General features: G+C 42.0%; 1 protein-coding gene across 2 annotated transcripts in view; it reads left to right on the top strand.

Moving 5' to 3' along the window:
* vps8 (VPS8 subunit of CORVET complex) overlaps positions 1–19,199 on the top strand; it is a 101,157-nt gene that overhangs the window by 36,914 nt on the left and 45,044 nt on the right. For both annotated transcript variants that reach the window (XM_064327533.1, XM_064327532.1), the window contains exons 26-34: positions 5,245–5,364; positions 6,212–6,283; positions 9,687–9,806; positions 10,027–10,083; positions 10,231–10,313; positions 11,264–11,348; positions 11,798–11,896; positions 12,059–12,148; positions 15,572–15,618. In XM_064327533.1, the coding sequence (XP_064183603.1) occupies positions 5,245–5,364; positions 6,212–6,283; positions 9,687–9,806; positions 10,027–10,083; positions 10,231–10,313; positions 11,264–11,348; positions 11,798–11,896; positions 12,059–12,148; positions 15,572–15,618 (773 nt within the window). The remainder of the gene's footprint in view (positions 1–5,244; positions 5,365–6,211; positions 6,284–9,686; positions 9,807–10,026; positions 10,084–10,230; positions 10,314–11,263; positions 11,349–11,797; positions 11,897–12,058; positions 12,149–15,571; positions 15,619–19,199) is intronic.

The following is a 19,199-nucleotide window of genomic DNA, read 5'->3' as shown; positions in this document are numbered from 1 at the left end:
GAGAGGTGGCGCATCAACTTTAGGAAGACAGAGGGACGTGCGGCTTAATCAAACCCCCATTTTATCAGCAGAAAAACATAAAGGAAGTCATCAGCATCTGCCTAAATGGGAGATTGTCTCTGAATCCATTAGCAAAATGACCTCCCGTCCCAGCTGTGCCTTCCTATGTTAGGAAACAAAAGCCTTGGAGCCTGTGGGTGTGTGTCCTCTAAGCGTCGGGAGGGTATTTAACGAGTGAGAATTCACAGTCGTTATCGTAGTGAGGTTGCATCGCACACACCCCCACACACACACACACTCGCTCACACACACAAATACGCTCACGTACACAAATACACACACTCAGACACGCATACACGCAAGCACACACACACACATCTTGGGTCATACCTCGCAGAAACAAGACAGATTATTTTTAAAAAGTTTTAACGACCTTTAATGTTAATGCGTGTGACTGTATGTCAGCCTGAATGCGGGAATGTTTTGAACATTTCCATGGAGCATTAGGGAGTTCCCTGTATGCTCTTCACAGTGGGGGTTTGGGGTTTCTGCAGGCCTCACAGTGGGGGTTTGGGGTTTCTGCGATCCTCATAGCGCGGGGGGGAGGTTTGGAGGGGCCACTGTCTTATGAGCCCAGCGGGGGGGGGGGGGGGGGAAGCCCCCTTTCGGGGATATTCACAGCTGCCACAAGGGGGACCGTTCCCTGCAGCTTCCAACTTTAGCCCCCCCCCCCTTCCCATAAACAAACACTTCTCTCGTCTGTTATTCCCTGTCCATAATGGCTGTGTCAGTGCTTCACTGAACAGAATTGCCCGATTTGTCATACCGGCACTGCCCTGCGGGGGGTGAGCTTTCTGACCCTGGGAATGTAGGAGTTCCCAGTGCGAGGAGCGTTTAGAAGCAGCTGCGAAACCCAACTCGCCCCACCTGCAGTCACCCTCTCAGGGACGGCTCTGTGCTGTGCGTGTATAACACACCTCATACCCGCTGGAAGGCTGTCTCAGTAATCCTAGGTGTTCACCTCTCAGCAGGCCAGAAAGCAGAAAACATCATTCTCTTGGTTCTCTGTGTGTTGTGTTTGTGTGTGTGTGTGTGTGTGTTTATATTTTTGTATGTGTGAATGTGCGTGTGTGTGCTTGTGTGTGTGTGTGTTTGAATATATATGTGTATGTGTGAATGTGTGTGTGTGCATATTTGTGTGTGTGTGTGTATGTGTGAATGTGTGTGTGTGTGTATGTAGACTGTATGTGCGCATGGTGCAGCTCATAAGTGTGTGTGTGTGCGTGTGCGTGTGCGTGTGCGTGTGCGTGTGTGTGTGTGTGTGTAGACTGTATGTGCGTATGGTGCAGCTCATACATGTGTGTGTGAGGGGGTCTATTGGATGGACTGCTGACATTATCAGTGCGGTGGCAGGCCTGTGGGATTAATGCGGTGTGTGGTGCCCCGCGCTCAGCACTGTTACAGGGGCTTATTGTGTGTGTGTTCTGATGTATTCAGACAGGCCAGCTCTGAATGGGGAGGATAGCCGGCTCAAAGGCTGCCCTTGGCTTCCCTTTCTTTCATTCCGCCCGGCCCTCCCTTTGGTCTTTGTTGATAAATAATCAGTATTAATGGAGTTTCATGGGCGGGTCACTCTGATTGGCGGTTTTCCCAGGGCGTTCGGCTAAGAGAGAGGTGTCCCTTCAACTCCGCCCTCCCTGCGTAGTTGTAATGCACAGCACACGCATCAAATAGATATGAGTGGATGAAACGTTGTGGGTATGAATGTCGCTTTGTTTTTTTGTGTTGGTTGTGGTGAGTCGGCTTTACCCTTTTCTTTTTGTATTACACCGCTGTGCCTGATATGATAGCTGGTGCTTTATTCGGCATGTTAATGATCAACACTGATGGTTTAGATGGTGCGAATTCACATTACATTTCACTCCACGCTAACACTGGGCCAGTACACCCCACTCCAGCGAGACAGTGGCAGCCATTTTAAAACCGTCTGTCTGACCTGGCTGTGGTGTGCTAATGCTGAGCAAAACGTCTGTATCTTTTCGATCGTGATTCGAATCGCCTAATTGATAGAAATTTCATCAATTATTTAATTGCGCTGTTTCGATTTTGCCCATCAATATTCTTTCAGTGAGAAATTCACCAAATAAAAACCCTCAAGCATGTTATTTGCAGTTGCACCTCCCAGCTAGCACTGTGAAATGGGAGGCATGCAGACAGACAGACGCACAAACACATACACACACACTGCTACGTGGTACTGCTGCGTGTTTTGAGAAAAGAGCAGGGAGACAAAGAGAAACAGTGTTTTGGAAGATAAGTTCATCTGTAGTTTTATTTCATCTTGTTTCACTGAGAACAGTAGGCTAACACAAACTTTAGCAGCAACTACAGAACTAGCTCAAATAAGTGCATGGCTTCGCTAAGTATGTTCATTAAAAGTTCTTTCAGCTGCATAATAAAAACAGTCATAAATGTAATAAGCCATTTTGTTATGCTTTGTTATCATTGAAATTAGTTTAAATATTGCATAACCTCGAAACACAAGTAAGCTAAAACAATAAATCATTAATGTTTATGTGGAAGTTTTCGTTGTATAATTTACTAACTTGACAACAACTTTATTAACAGGCAGGAAGTTGTGATGGCAGAGGATATAGTCAGGAGGAGGAAAACGGATCTTCATGAAAACTTCCTGGCATAAATTCCCATTGAATCATTTTTATGGAACAGTTGGCCAAAACATGATTCATTTTTATTTTATGCCCTTTTTCCGGGTCTGTGCCACAGAAATAATATATTTGTAGCTTAAATATGGGTTTTTAAAATGTTCTGAAATATATTTATGGTGTTTATTTACCAGATGGAAATAGGTAGGTGATATTTCACCCTAACAAGCTCATTTAATATCGCTAACATTATCTAGTGGTTATAGTGAAGTTATGGCAGTCCATAAATGATCAGTTAGGTATAGCATTCATTAAAACAAGAAAATGACTATTTCAGGGTGTTGCACTTTTTCTTCATAGTCCATTCCCTGAGTCAATAGTGCCCTGTCTGTCACTGTCTTGATCGAGTGCACACTCAAGATTTCATTCACGTTTTAAAGCTTGGACCTGAGAGCTTAAAAGCTGTTTCTTGGCGATGCAGCTCAATGTTTGACTCGTCAGTTTTTATCAAATGAGAGCCCCAGTGTAAAACATTCATGCTGTAGTTTACTGTGAGTGTCAGGGTGTCATGTTGAGTAGCTGGTTTCCTGATTGCTGGAGCACCAGTGAGCTGCTATTATTCAGCCATATTAATAGTCATAAGTACCTATATGTAGTAGATGGCCAAAAGGCACAGGACTACTTAAACTCTTCTGGTCCACAGCTGTTCATGGTTCATTTCCCTTCGAAACCATACATTAGAATGTGATTTGTATATATTTTTAGTCTGTTTCTCAGTGGGATAAGTATGTGTTACCTGATAAAGAGTGAAGTCTATGGCCTGGAAAAATGAACTGATCACTTTGTGTTTCTATGTGGAGGACAGTATGGGTGCATTTTAGGTTTAGTATATGAGGCTTTACTGTCTAGGGTGATTGAGGCAGAGTTTTCTCAGTTTTTAATCATGGTAATTAACGAACAACTTTAATTACCATGAAAATAGAGTACCATGGAAATAGAATTTTAAACAATGATGACTAGAGACGTTCACATTTTGGTGGCAGTGTCGCGAAACAATTGCAACTCCATGGTAATAGGTTTGATTCTCTGGTGGGGTACTGCCATTGGACTTTTGTGCAGAGTACTTGACCTGAATTTCTGCAGTAAGTATCCAAATGTATAAATGGATTATATATAAAAAGAATAATTTCTGTAAGTTCCTTTGGAAACGGCCATCAGATAACATAAAAACAGGAAATAATTCAGGCCCATTATTTTATAGTTCCAACAAAGCAATACAAGATGTGCAACCATTATATACATTCATTTAGCAGATGCTCTTGCCCAGAGTGACTTAGAGTGTAGGACAAGCATACTGTAAGTGCATTCACCTGATTAATGTGAGCTCTAGTGCCAGACCTTGCTGACAATGTTCCCAGACCTACAATACGACATCACTAAAGCATTAGTGAAAGTTTGCTATACTCACCACAAATCAAAGTGAGTTTCTTAATGCATATGTATAGCATCCATAACAAGCTCTCAGAAGAAAACTGTCAAAATATAACATTGGACTAAAAAATGCCGAGACCTGAGTTGGAATAAAAGTTGGGAGTGCTTGGGGTGGTGGATGGGATGGGAATCGAGATGCAGTCTAAAGAAATAAGTTTTCTGTCTCCCTTGGAACCAATGATTCTGCTATCCTGACCACAGCGGGAAGTTCTACTACTGTAGGTGCTAGTACAGACAGGCAAGAGGCAACCACACAAGGAGGTCATAGCCAGTCTCCTGAAGGTTTTGGAACCAAGAGATCTGGTTATGGTGTAGGGATTGAACATTGATTGACCTGTTGGTTAGTGCCAATATTTGAACTTGATGCCAGCTGTAGCAGGTAGCCAGTGAAGTGAGATGAGGAGGGGTGTGACTTGTGCATGTTTCTTGATTCTTCGGTTGTTGTATAGAAAAAATCTGCACGTCCGACTCAATGCCGCTTCATGGAAGGATAAGCTAAGCTGGCCATTATTGGGTTACTCCTAGGCTTTCTGCAGCAAAAGAGCTCTCCTGTAGCATCTAGATTGAGGATGAGATCTTGCACTGGTGAGGGCTTGAATAGAATGTACAGCACCCCGGTCTTAGCCAGGTTGAGCTTAAGATGATGGTCTGTCATCCAGTATGAGATGTGCTTTGGCCAGCTGAGATGCAAGGTGAGGCCTGAGTGTTAGAGGGAAAGAGAGGAAAAATTGACGTGTCAGCAGAGAAAAGGCGTCAGAGACCATGTGAGAAGACAGACCCAAGAGACACGACACCTATTGGAAGTTCCCATGTAAGAGAAATAATTGGGTATAGTGCAATTGTGTTCTTCAAATATAGACAGCAATACCTTTGTGTCAAGTGATTGAGAATTCCCTGTGTCCTATGGGTCATGTGATTGAGAATTACCTGTGTCTTACAGTATATGTCAGGTGATTGAAAATTCCCTGTGTCCTATGTGTGAGGTGATTGAGAATTCCCTGTGTTCTACAGTATGTGTCAGGTGATTGAGAATTCCCTGTGTCCTCTGTGTCAGGTGATTGAGAATTCCTTGTGTCCTGTGTGTCAGGTGTTTGAGTTCCTGATCCGTCTGCACTCTGTGGAGACTTCCCAGGAAGAGGAAGTGTACCCCTATGTCCGCACATTGCTGCACTTTGACACCCGGGAGTTCCTCAACGTCCTGGCCCTGGTGAGAATGGGGGGTCGTTGGGGGGAGGGGCGGGCTTTAATGTTGGGATACAAGTGTGTGATTCTTCCTGAAATATTGTGACCACAATGTACAGTAAGTTTGACTTTTTGAATTCAACTTTATAGTTCAGTTTTCAAAAATAGAGCTTAACCCTAATTTTGGCTGAGGTATGGCGGTCACTCATAGAAGTTTGGCTGAGGTATGGGGAAATTTCGTAAAAGTTCCCATCAATATTTTTTCAATAATAAACATGGGTTGCTGCTGATTTTTAATCTTACTAGGATTTTTGTGTTTTACCTCTGACTTTGAATGCAGCACAGCCATTATTCTGCTTCGTATTCATTGCAGGCCAGTACAGTGATGAATATTGTAATATGCTGTTTGTTGTAATGTAATAGCCTGAGAATTAATGAAATTACTTTCAAGTCTAGTTTTTGGCCATGGGAGATATTTATTGGTGTATCATAAATAAGTGGGGAATTGGATGCTTGTGCTATGGATTTGTATGGTAAATAAATAGGAGGATGATTTCTCATTTATAATTGGCCTCCATTGTTTATGATGCCTTGTTTTCATTTGTTATTGTTTCTCTAGCTAGCTAATAACTAGCATGCACGATTGTTTTTCATGTTAACATTACGTTTAGCAATCGATAACAGGACATTTCTTTATTAAAACTGCATCAAACCTTGGTCGCCTCAAGTTCACAATATAGGTTTAATTATTAAAATGAGTTCCTGTTATCGCCACAGAGATTTTGCGAGACACTGATCTATTCAACGCAAAGTTCATGAATAGCCCCCCCCCCCCCCCAATGGCTTATAATATGTTTTTTTCACCCTTACAGACCTTTGAGGACTTCCAGAATGACAAGCAGGCCTTGGAGTACCAGCAGCGGATTGTGGATATTTTATTAACGGTACCATCCTCACACACACTACACGCCTCACATATCACTTTAAGGACATCAGATGTGTATGTATGAGGGTGGCTGAGGTTCACCTTGGCCAGTAAATCCAATGATATTGAAGTTTGTTGCAGCGGGGCATATATGAAAAGCCGATTATACAGTATAATCTTATGGCCAAGCAGTCCAATGTTCACTGTTCTCCTTAGCTCAGTTCTCTGTTGAAGCCCCTTCTTAGGCAACTTAAAGCTGTGCCACAGAGAAGGGATTGAATGAAATAATTTGCCATATCATTTGAATAATACAGGATATTACATTTTTCAAGAATGTAGTAAGTTAATATAAGATTTACTTTATTGTCCTCAAGGGAAATTTGTCTTAGGCACAGCACTACTGCACAGTACAAGACCAGGTCAAAACCTAGGATATGGCTGGACCTAACACACTTCATCCGGCCGACCAATGGTGTAACTTCATAACTCGGCCGACCAATGGTGTTACTTCATCACTCAGTGACTCAGTCACAGACATTCGCGTTTGTAGGGCTGGCCCCGCTGTTGCGGTCCAGCCAAACAACATCACATAACACAGAATTCCAAACACAGTACACATCGACACAACACTCAACAGCATACTTGTCAGCCCTCATTAATTGAAATACTGTCAGTCTCTACCATTATAAAATGGTTTATTAATACAGGCTGATACAATGGAATGTTATTCAATACATTTTTTCATGGCTATTTTTATACAGTATCCATTGTTAAACATCTTAGCTGGCTACCTTGCTGGCCAAGTTAGTGAAGAATATTATCGCACCAAATATCATGCCAACTGTGTATATTACTAGCTTGCTGGTAGATTCGTTTCACATTTGATAGTCTCTCTATCATGCATGTTGCTTCAAAATCAGTGATTACATACAGAGCTAAAAAAAACTATTTTTAAATACTAGAAAATGAAAAATTAACGACAGTTTGAGGCATTAACTGAAAGATTTATTTTATGACAGATGGCGACTAATGAAGGTTTGTGCTATCAAGTGCCAGGCCAGCAACTCTGGGCTTGCAGTCCGGTTTGCAGCGCTGCCCAAGATGTTCGAGTTGGATCTGTACTGTACCGTGGCCCTTTAATGCAGTTTTATAAATAGACTAAGTCATTTTCAGCTCTTGATAAAGCAGGGCTGCCCAACGTGAAGTTTTAACGAATGTGCCTCTCTTCCTAATGGCTTCAGCATTGATGGTACGCTGCCTGTTAGGGGATAGATATTAATTCTGTTTTTTTTATCAGAAACATCTGTTATGTTAGCGATGATAATAGCAATGGTCGTCTTATAAGTGTGACGCCATTCATTGGCCAGTTCAATGATCTTAACATAGCAGATTGTTTCTTCTTCTTTTCATTCCAGTTACAGGTCATATTTAGAACCAAAATCTAAAAAATTGTTATTGCATGTCATCTGCCACAACCATGTTGTTCAACAGTTTAGTTAAAACTACAAGGTTCTGATAAAGAATTATTTTCATATCAACTCTCTAAGCTTTTATTACTGTCCAGCTATTGTAGGTTAAACTTTTCTTTGCCTCATTTTTCTACATATCCAGTGCCTTATGTATCAGGGTGATTTTATAGTCTGTGAAGCTACTGTCAGCCAAAAAACTCATATAGAATTTTATTCAAGACCAATTTGCCTAGTAGAAGGCATCGTTTGGGCTGAGGATGACATTTCACAGAATCTAAAACCATTTAAGTAGAGCATTTCTCATGTCATGCAATGTGCACATAGTTTTTCTACCTTTTTTCAGTTGGGGAAAAAACTGAATAAAATTGGCAGCTAACAGCTGAACAGCCCTCCTGCTTGTCATACATGACATCAGTGTCGGCCTTGAAAAATCCATATCAGTCAAATTCTAGTGTGTGTTCAACTAGGCTGTATTGTGGGAATCACATTTTTTTGAGTGATTACATTTATGGCCAAAAATCGATGCAAATGTAAATGCGGAGAATCAAGAACTCCTGCCAGGAATGTTAATATATCCACACCTGACACACTTGAGACTGATTCTTTAGTCTCACCGGTAGACCTGACGCTGATTTGGAGAGGTGTAGCTGTAGCCGCTGCAGACTATTTTTAGGTCATAGGATTTTATCGTAGTCTGCCTGAGCCACAGTCTACGGTAAAGTTATAAAGCCATGTTATATTCTGTATGAGCTGCAGGCTACTGTAAGGTCATAAAGACCTGTTGTAGTCTGGCTGAGCTGGAATTGGCCTTCTTTTGTTGTGCCATGCTGGTCTGCTGCATGAGGCTTCTGTCTAGAATGGGGGGGGGGGGCGACTATAAAATGTGTACAGTATACCTCCCAAATAAATATCCAAACTGCACTCAAATGCATAGTTCAAATGGATGTACATGTATTTGAAATATTGCCTTTCCCTGGCCCCCTTTCGCCAGTTTTTTTAATATTCAATCATTTGAATATTAAAATTGTTATATGGTAGAGAAAGCTGTTGCATAATGGGGATCTTACTGGGGTGGGTGGGTCATGGTTCCCCATGTTCTTAATCGTGAAGTACCTTTATCATCACCCAAATGCAGGAAGTTCCCCTTCTTAGCTCAAAGTGCGGTCTATGTCCCAGCGGGACCCTGCTGTCACACTAGAGTTGGGGTGAATTTCCAGCGAGACAGACAAATGCTTTTCTGGCCTCTTCAGTTGGAGTATTAATCTTACAGGCCAGTGGTCACATGCTAATCCCTGCTCTCCCATTTCATCAGTGTTCCTCCTCTCCTGTTCTATTTCAGATTATTGCCTGCTCTGCTTTCCTTTTCCGTCGCATGCCCGCACTCATGCTTTTGGTGAATGCACACACTCAGACACCCCTCAGGATGAACTGTGCTGACAGATTAACACCTCTCACCTCTGATTTGACGCCACGTAGTGTGATGAGTGTGAACACCTTCGAGTTTGAGATTCTTTATCTTGCACAGAAATCTCTGCTCCTCAGTTCAGCTCGTTAAGTCATTTAGATCCTTCCTGCATTGTGTGTGTGTGTTTGTGTGTGCATATGTGGGTGTGCATGCGTGTGTGCGTGCAAGCGAGCGTGGGTGTGTGTCTGTGTGTGTGTGTGTATGTGTGCTTGCGTGCGTGTGGGAGCGTGTGTGTACGTGTGTGTGTGTGTGTGTGCCTATGTCTGCGTGTGTGTGTGTGTGTGTGTGTGTGTGTGTGTGCTTCTGTCTCTCTCTGTCTGTATGAAGCTGTATAGTAGGGTGTTGTGTGTTGTCTGTATTACTCTTTGTGTGGGTGTGTGTTGCTTTCTGTACTCTCTTCTTTTAATTTGTGTGTGTGTGTCTGTTTGAAGCTGCATATTTGTGTCTGTCTCACTCTTTGTTTTGGTTTGTGTTGTGTGTGTTTTCAGGTGATGGTGGAGAACTCAGACTTCACCCCCTCCCAGGTGGGCTGTCTCTTCACATTTCTGGCCCGGCAGCTGGCCAAGCCTGACAACACCCTCTTTGTCAACAGGAAGCTCTTCGACCAGGTAGATTAGGAATCCAAATTAATTTGATGATCCAAAGTTTTTTGTGGGCAAATGTTAATGTTGAATTATATTTATGATGCCTCAAACGTGACACAAGTAATATAGTACAGTCTGTCTAGTTTTACTACACTGTAAATATTTAATCTTTCATTCTACCAAGTGCCAAATGTACTTTTAACTTCTAATTCATAATGTATTTCTCTTTCTCTTTGTTTTCCAGGTCCTGGAGTTCCTCTGTAGCCCAGATGATGACTCCAGACACACAGAGAGGCAACAGGTAAACCTTTCCTGCAGGTCCCAGCCTGTTTTCTTTTCTGACATTTCAAGAAGTAATGAAAAACGGTCACCCCATTATGAGAAGCCTGTGGTGAGGTCCTGATTTTGATTTCGCGCACACACAATGGGAAATGTGTCTGGTTCCCAGGTGTTGCTGGAACTTCTTCAGGTGGGGGGCATTGTCCAATTTGATGAGAGCCGACTCCTCCACCTGGCTGAGAAGGCCGAGTTGTGAGTTGCTGAATTTTTTTTGTAAATAATTTAATATAGGCCTATATATACATGAATATGTGTGCACACACAGGAGCGCACACACACAAACACACAAGTGTTCACACACACAAACACGCACACACAAGCGCACACACACACAAACACATACACACTCACACTCACACACACAAGCACATACACACACACGCAAGCACACATGCATGCACACAAACACACACACACAGGTCAAATATAAACACTCATTCATATTCATATGTATCTCACATCATCATGCATTTTTCAGTATTATCCCCTGCAGTTGCAGCTGGTCAGCCAGCATGCATGCCTCGTTTATTGCTTTTCCATGAATTTAACAATCAGACCTGTGTCATTTCTCTGTGTTATGTCATTTCTCTGTTAGCATTGAGCTTTAGTAGGCATTTCTGTCAACCCATATCTTTTAATAAAGAGTTTTAGTGCAAACCAGAGCAGCACACTGCTAATACCCATGCGCCTCTTTCGCTTAGATTGGAGAAGTGGTTCATTTGATCAGTTTGTGTAATTAAGCGTGTTGGTGGCCTGCTGGAAGGCCAGCCTGAGGGAATCTTGATTTTTCAAGGTGAAGCTGGCATTGAGAGAAAAGCTCTTGTGTCAGCCACGTGTCCAGTCTGCTGGTCCCCAGTGTTGCGTACGACAGTCGGTCTGTCCTGTCGCTTCCTGTTGCTGTCTCAGGTTGTCTCAGGCTCATCTTTCCAGTAACCAAAATAGACAAGTCTGAATTACCTGAAGTGCGCTGATATTTCACTGACAAGGGGACCTTAGTAATCTGATTTGATCAATGACTGAAGAAGAATACCCTCTTTTGAATTATATATTATGTATTTATCTATTGTTGCATATTATATTATTTAATTGTAATTATGTCTCACTGCTTTTTCTGCCTCATCTCTGTCTCTTTCCTGTCTCAGCTACCAGATCTGTGAGTTCATGTATGAGAAGAAACACCTGTATGACAAAATCATCCCCTGCTACCTGAAGGATCCACTCAGAAAGGTGGGCTCAGGATATCTGTGGTTGGTTCCGTAGAACCGTTTCTGTCTTCCCCAGGTCTTCCTCACTATTTGGGATACTGGAGAATCATAAAAACATAAAAAAGTGAGAGAAGGGTGAGCTTCGGTTTTGAGAGTAATGGTATTGATTCACCGCAAGTTTTGGGTGTTAAAATACGCACGAAAGTTTGTTCTTAAGCCTCTCTGGTGCAGTCAGGCTGGTGTCGCTGCTCATTATCGTTCCTCATTGTTCGTGAAGTGGACCCCGGAGTGGCGTTTTACGGCATTCATAAAGCTCTGTCCGTTAATGTTTCGCCATTCTTTGTGCGGAGCTAATCAAATCAAGATTACGTCGCTCTGGAGACGAACAGCCTGTGCGGTGCGGTGCGGCCGTGGCTCTGCGGTGTGTGCGCCTGTGCTGACTGGCTTGCGCGTGTCTCCGCGGTGCACTAGGAGGAGATATTCAACTACGTCCACAACATCCTGTCCATCCCGGGCTACGGGCCAGAGGAGAAGCGGTCCGTCTGGGAGGAAGCTCTGGAGCACATGCAGGTGCGATGGCGGCTAACACCCACACAATGGAGGCGCACGCAGCTGGCGGCTATTTTGTTTTCTTTTTGCATTCGGTAGTCAGAAATCCTCCTGCGTTCATTAGTGAATCTGTAGGCACTGTTGCCCATTGTGTCTGACACGGCAAGTTTTGGTCTCCCGCAGGAGCTGGTGGCCATTGACCCTGCCAAAGCAGCAGACCTGGTCTCTGTGCACTTCTCTGAGGAGGTGCGCCCTATCGTTGACAAGCTGGAGGTAAAACGCCTGCTCTCTCACACCCTTCAAAGCTGCGTCAATCAAATCAGCAGCTTCAGAATGTGAAACGCCGTAGGTCGTTAACCCTTTGAAGAATACGGCTTTTCGGAACGTTTAAAATAAAATTTAAGTCAGCGTTCTAGAACGCTCAAGAGTGATTGTTACATCAGCTTTAGAATGTTAGGTTAACATTGTAATCGTGTATTTTTTGTGGTCTTACACCTTAAAGGGTTAAAACGGGAATGGACCACTTAGATATATTCAGGTGCCAGGCATGCTCTGATAGCTGCTTGTGTGGTCTGTCATGTGGAATCACACATTATTTTCCTTGGTTACCTTGACAACGGATCTTCTTGCTGTGGGTTGTTTAAAACGGATTGCATGGATCCAAGGTACTGCAAGCATATCAGTCTCAGTCACTTCCTGTCCTTGAGGGGAAAATGAGCTCCCTGTGACCCAGTTCCCTCACCACCTAATTACATCTCTCTATGTGAAGTCCCACCCAAATTACATTTCTCTCTGTGGGGGAGTGGGGGTGGGCTTCCTGTAGGAGTGTAGGCGGAGCCTGCCTTGACTGTGTCTCTATTGACTGACATAGCATTCTCTTATGTCACACCACATCCTAAATGCAGTTAAATTAAATGATAAAAATGTGCACGTGTCATTCTTATCCTGAGCTACATTTGAACAGCAGAGGTAAAATGTAGAGGTTCCACATACAGAACTTTGGAAGTACATAGACCTAGTATTTATCAATTTTTCTTTTTAATATTTTAGAAATAAAAGGAATGTTGATGATACGTAATTACCTGGAAATGACTGATTATGCCATTTTATAGAATGGCTTTTTAAACTAAATTTTATGGCAGTCATACTCGTTTCTGACTGTATAATTGACATTTCCTGGTCCATAAAGTATTCTATTAACTGGTCACTCACTAACCCCACTGCCTCTGTCTCTAGGGTTATAAGTCAGAAAATGTAGTTGTCTGCAGAAATGATAGTTGACACCGCCATTTCCTATATGAAAAGGTTATTGCAAGTGATGTAATTTGTATTTGATTTGAAATATGAATCACAGACGCAGTGTTGTTACTGAACATATGGTAAGAGGTATTAAGCGTACGATACCTTGGAAAAGAGCTTCACTGCCAGGGAAGAAGTGAGGGCGAAAAAGCTGGGACAGCAGAATAACGATCTTTTGAAGGATTATGAGGTTTCTGCTGCCCAGTGCATAATTGGATTTTGCATAATCGTTACTACATTGTCAGATAGACGCTAATTGAAAAGCCCAGTTAGTCTTCAGACATTCAGTCGAGAATTAGTTTAAATGCCTGTTTCTTTGGGCGGGGGGGGGGGATCTAATGTGAAATATACTTCAAACTGGCAATGCTCCTTATCTTTGTAAAAATATACAAATTGACTTACTGGATTTAAAATAGTAGGTATAGTCATTTATATTAACGTGGGTTTCAATACCGCTGATCATCTGAAAAATGATATTGTCACGATCCCTGAAAAGTGAAAGGTCATACTTGAGCATGCGATAAACTTTTCTGTCACCCCAAGATCACATCTGCCAGTAAGAACTGATGCAGCATTTCAAGTGTTCATAAGCTGAACAGATATGAAAGGGTTTGCGTTTCCATTCTTCAGTGGTGAAGAATACGCATTCATCAGTTGGCTAAGCTGCACCTTCAAAGACAGTACCGTACCTCCACCAAGCCGAAAAGAAAGAATTTAAAGTAATTCCAAAGTCTTTCAACATTGGCTGGTCTGAAGGACGGGCTGAAGATTTTTCTTTTCTTGGGCTAAATTTTATTAAATTTTTTTCAATTTTTGCTTTTCTCTCTTTCCACATTGCCACACACACACACACACACACACACACACACACACATACATTCCATCCATATTCTTATACAATTTTATGGGTATGTGTTTGCGTTTGCATGCAGTTGCATGCATGTTTTTTTGCGGGGGCAGACATGCACATTCTTATACTGAAAGGCGGAGGTAAATGTGCTTGCATTTTTTACCATGCATAATTGCATTTACTTTCACACTCGCATGTTCAGACTTGCACACATTAGCTCTTCGCCCCCTCCCCCCGCGTTTGCGGGCCCGCTCCCTCCGCTGCGGTCTGTGCACACTCATCACAGCCTTACAGCAGGAAACCGGTCCGCAGGGCCTTCGCCTTTCCGTTCACAGTTACTTCACTAGGCATAGTCTAATTCAGTTATGCTGATCCCAAGATTAAAGGCATCGCATTAGCCACATTTTATTTTACTGGAATCCGAGATTGGAATGCTCTTCCTGACACAATCAAAATGGCCAGTTCTCTGAATGTATTTAAATATCGTTTAAAGCGCTTTCTCCTTGCCCAGTGATCCTTGTTGACTGTTGTTGTTGATGCTCTGTGTGTGTGTGCGCGTGCGCTTGTGTCTTTGTACTGTAGACATTTTTAAATGTAGAGATCCAGATTTGTATATTTGTTGTATATTTAGTTGTATCAATAGTCCAGTCTAGGACCCCATTGAAAATGAGCCAGCTATTGCTGGCTTAATGGGTAATCCTTGCACTAAATACTTTACAAATTGTTTCTCATTTTAACATCTCACTTTTTACAATAGTCCTCTTTGTATTGTTTTATAATAAGTGTATTTGTTCTATTTTGTAATTTTTATATGATGAGTGCAAATAAATCAATTCAAATCAAATCAAATCAAATCGCCTTGGTAGAGTCTGTCAGGCATAGGTAACCCAGCAGCAGCACAGATGTGTATCATTTTCTGCTCTTTGATGTTTTAAGATGATAAATCTGTGAATGTTAATGACAGTTAATTACAGCGATGCTTCCGTACTAGTTCATAGTCTGGCCTATTGTGCATTTAAAAGACCAATTCCAGACTGAATGTCCCTGACTGAAAATGTGTGCAACAATAACATGGGAAACAGATCTATTTCTGGGTGTAAATTTTGCAAAAAAAAGTAAATAATAATAATAGTGAGTCTAAAACTCTGTTACAGTAATTGAGTCAGTTTTAGGGCACAAGAAATATTTCAACAATCAGGTGCAGATTTGGTATGCTAAAAATGCTAAAAAAAGATTGTAGTTTTGCTAAGGTTTATATTTTCCTCCTTCATTTTATTAGTGCTGTGTAAAATAGTTTTGTAGGTGCTCTGTAGATGTTTTTTACCCAATTTTTCATCCCAAGTTTAATGCCATCTGTTAATTTGACAGTGCTAGACTCAGGTACTGATGGCTGACTATGACGTATACTGAGCTTGGGCTCCTACAACAGTGTGCAGTACATAGTATTGTGTATTGTGTTGTTTGTAGTATATTATAGTAAATAATAGAATATTGTGTCTTGTCTTATATAGAGCAATGTAACACTCTTCTGTTCTTTATATTTTCAGGATGATTCCTTGGTGTTCCAGTTTATAAAGTGTCTACTAGACCCAAGGTATGAATTATAGCAGAAACCTACTAATCTGAAAAGAGCTGTCTAACCCTTGCCTGTTACAAAGTTGGTGTTTTATGCAAAATAGGTCTGCAAACTCTGAGTAAGCTGTAGGTGGGCCTAGAGTTCTGTCACTGACTGACAGGCAGATGTACATGTGACATTTCAGCCATTCACATACGGTTAATCTTTTTAAATGTGTGTAATTATGGCCAAGGAGAGGTGGAGGGTTGAGAGGATCTGTGGGCACTCCCAACAGTTTTCACCCCTAGCCTGGTTCAGATGCACAGTTGAATAACGTATGGGGGGCAGTCTGAAGGGTCTGTAGGGGGTGTTCTTACTGAGTGACAGGACCTGTCATAAAATAGCAGTTAAATGTGGATTGGGGAAGATTTGCTTAGCTTGTCTTTGATCTCTCCCGGTTTTTGATAACTATTTTCTTGTTTGGATTGAAAGAATTGATGTGAGTATTAAAATCGTTCTGCAGTCTCTGAAATTGTTCTGCGTCCCGAGGAAAAGAAAACAAAATGTGCATCATACAAATTTACTACCAATTCCCTGCATTTATCTGAATAGTCCTTCCCCTATTACTGTCCCCCTCTCTGTCTTCCATTGTTATTTAGTATCTCACATCTCAGCCTTTTTGCCTTTTTGAATTTCATGTATTTTGCATAATAATGCAGCATCCTTCTAAAGCTTCTAGGGGAAAGGATGTTGCTGGGTTTGTAGGAAAGCCTGCTTTTATAACTCGGGGACATAAATTCTATTTCTGGAATGAAACGGAGATGGGGCAGAGAGCCCAGAATTTGAACAGAGGTGATGCTGAGACGGCACGGAGGTTAGCCAGAGAACTTTCACAGATGGTTTAAAGATGACACGGCGATTTTGCTGAGATGACTAAGAGATATTGGAGAGATTTTACAGAGATGGTTTAGAGATCTCACAAAGATCTCACAGGCTGTTCATAAATCTCACCGAAACCTTACAGAAACGGTTCAGAGATCTTACAGAGGTGGTTTAGAGATCTCACAGAGATCTCACAGAGATCTTACAGAGATGGTTCAGAGATCTCACAGAAATCTTACAGGGGTGGTTTAGAGATCTCACAGAGATCTTACAGAGATGGTACAGAGATCTCACAGAGATCTTACAGGGGTGGTTAAGAGATCTCACAGAGATCTTACAGAGATGGTTCAGAGATCTCACAGAGATCTTACAGGGGTGGTTTAGAGATCTCACAGAGATCTTACAGGGTGGTTTAGAGATCTCACAGATCTTACAGAGATGGTACAGAGATCTCACAGGGAGTCCTTTTAACTCTACCCCCACGGCACCATGCCATTCCTCCCTGTGAATCCCTGTAGGTCTTTGACAGTCCGCAGTTTCCCCTTGCAAGACTGTGGTGGTTGTCATATCAACTGATGGAGCACAGAAACAGTCCTCAGAGATCTCTCCAGATGATGTGTCACTGTCACTTATAATCATAGATTAGTTATGCCTAGATTAGGCATAACTGATCTATGATTGTCTTCTCCAGGCCTGTCTCACAGTGAAATATCATGATAGACTATTACTGATGCATTACTGCTACATAGCAGCACAGCACTGGCCCGTACCTCTACAATCATGGCTTGATCAGTCATCATGAGCTAATCCCCACTCCGACTGCAGATCGCTAGCTATGGAGAATAATCGTGTGCCATTATTATTGATTTATGAATTCATGTAAAAGCCTATGCATCATTATTCAAGAAAGAGAGCTGCAGAGGGAGAAATGCATTTGAGCTTTGCTGGGTATTGTATATGTAAATACAGACTCCATATTGTCTTAAACAGTCTAGAACAGATAAGCCCTGTGTTCGTATATTACGCAACAATAGAATACCCATCAGAACGTCAGAGATTTTGCTCGAGATTTCTGTTTTATATGTATATTGAGGCATACTGTAAAACCAAATTATCTCTTACAGCAGTTCCGTTACTATTTTCAGCATAGATTTAAAGCTTGAAATGTGGGCAGTGCTGTACACCAAAACTCATCATGCAAATCTAACTAGTATGAATTATTTAATCAGGCACTATTCCATACCTGCATGTGTAAATATGATGGGAGGTACGTATGCAGTAATCCATGCATAAAATGTGAACACAAATATGATCAATCCAAGTTGCTGTCTCTTCACTTTGCCTGTTTAATGGGCATAGACAATGCCTGGAATGCTGGCACACATTACATAGTTAACATCTACAAAGGTGTCACAGGAAAACCTGTCCTTTTGCACAGTGGTGTCACATTTGAAAACTTTTGTTCATCGTTTGTGTTTACAGCTCTTAGACAATTGGAGACTGTTTTTCTTTTTTTTGAGATGGCAAAGATCTGTGTGTTTGTCAAGGGAGAGTGCGCTGTCAGAGTGTTGTCCTTATTCTATACATAGCGGGTAGAATGGACACATGCACTTGTGTGATTCTCTGTGCTGAATTTAATTAAATTAATTTAATTTGGGTTCATTTTTTTTCACCTTCTATTATTATTAAATTTTTATGTCTTACCATACACATTTATTTCCAGTGCTGTGCCCTTTTATATGCAGCAAACAGACATAATGTGTAGCCTGATTTGAATGCGAAGGTTTCTAGTCGGGTAGTGTTATATTTATTATATTGTGAGAGCCTCTGAGCTTCTGGGGCTTTTGGGTCAGCGTATCCCTTGGTGACGCTGACATCACAACGCACTTGGATGCACGCGGTCGCGGTCCCGCATGCGGCAGGTGTCTCAGCAGTCTGCCTATTTTTCGTCCTGTCGCATGAGGACACCCCTGTCCCTCTCAGTCTCGTAGCATTTCTGCCGCTAAAGCTAACTTGCTAATTGGCAGTTGGGGAATGCAACGCCGTTGCAAATTCTGCTGTAAATAACCAGGTTAAACAATCAACGTCTCAACCGGCCAACAGTACCTCTGTGAAAAAGGCATTCAAAAGTGTCAGCTACCTAGTGCGAAGTTAGGCAATGAAGCTTCCCTGTATACTGCCCTCAGTCTGTGTGGGGCTGCACAGAAAGCTCCCATCTCTGCCGCTCTTTATGTGGGGCTACACAGAATTGCTCCATCTCTACAGGTGTCTGTGTGAGGCTGTGCTATATTTGCGCTCATTGGCTTAAAGTTAACAAAAGTTAACAGTAACAATGGAGTAGTTCACCCTTAGTTCCAAGCTAAAATGTCAGTTTATGTAATCAAATGAGTCGATTAAGTACTTAAGACCAGGGAAAGGCATGAACCCCAGTACCAGATATGACCCTCCGAACATACCCCTTGCAGAAATAGCCTTCAGCCTTCACTCCTCTTTTTTGAATATTTATGGAGACACCAGAGGCTTTCCTGCTGAGATTCATACCTGCAGTTGCAACCAGTGGAAGAGCTTATGAGGACATGTTTCAATCCTGTTTGAACATTTTATTTCAGGCTTATCAGCAGGATTGCGAAGTTTTTTAATACATTTAAATCTCATTTTAATTTGTCAGGAAAAAGTAGGGTTCCATTTCTCCAATGGTTTTTTTTGAGGCTCTGTGTGTGTTTCTGCACAGAATCCAG

The sequence above is a fragment of the Anguilla rostrata genome, chromosome 3 (assembly GCF_018555375.3).
Source record: "Anguilla rostrata isolate EN2019 chromosome 3, ASM1855537v3, whole genome shotgun sequence".
Lineage (NCBI taxonomy): Eukaryota > Metazoa > Chordata > Actinopteri > Anguilliformes > Anguillidae > Anguilla > Anguilla rostrata.
This window is presented reverse-complemented; position numbering and strand designations above follow the sequence as displayed.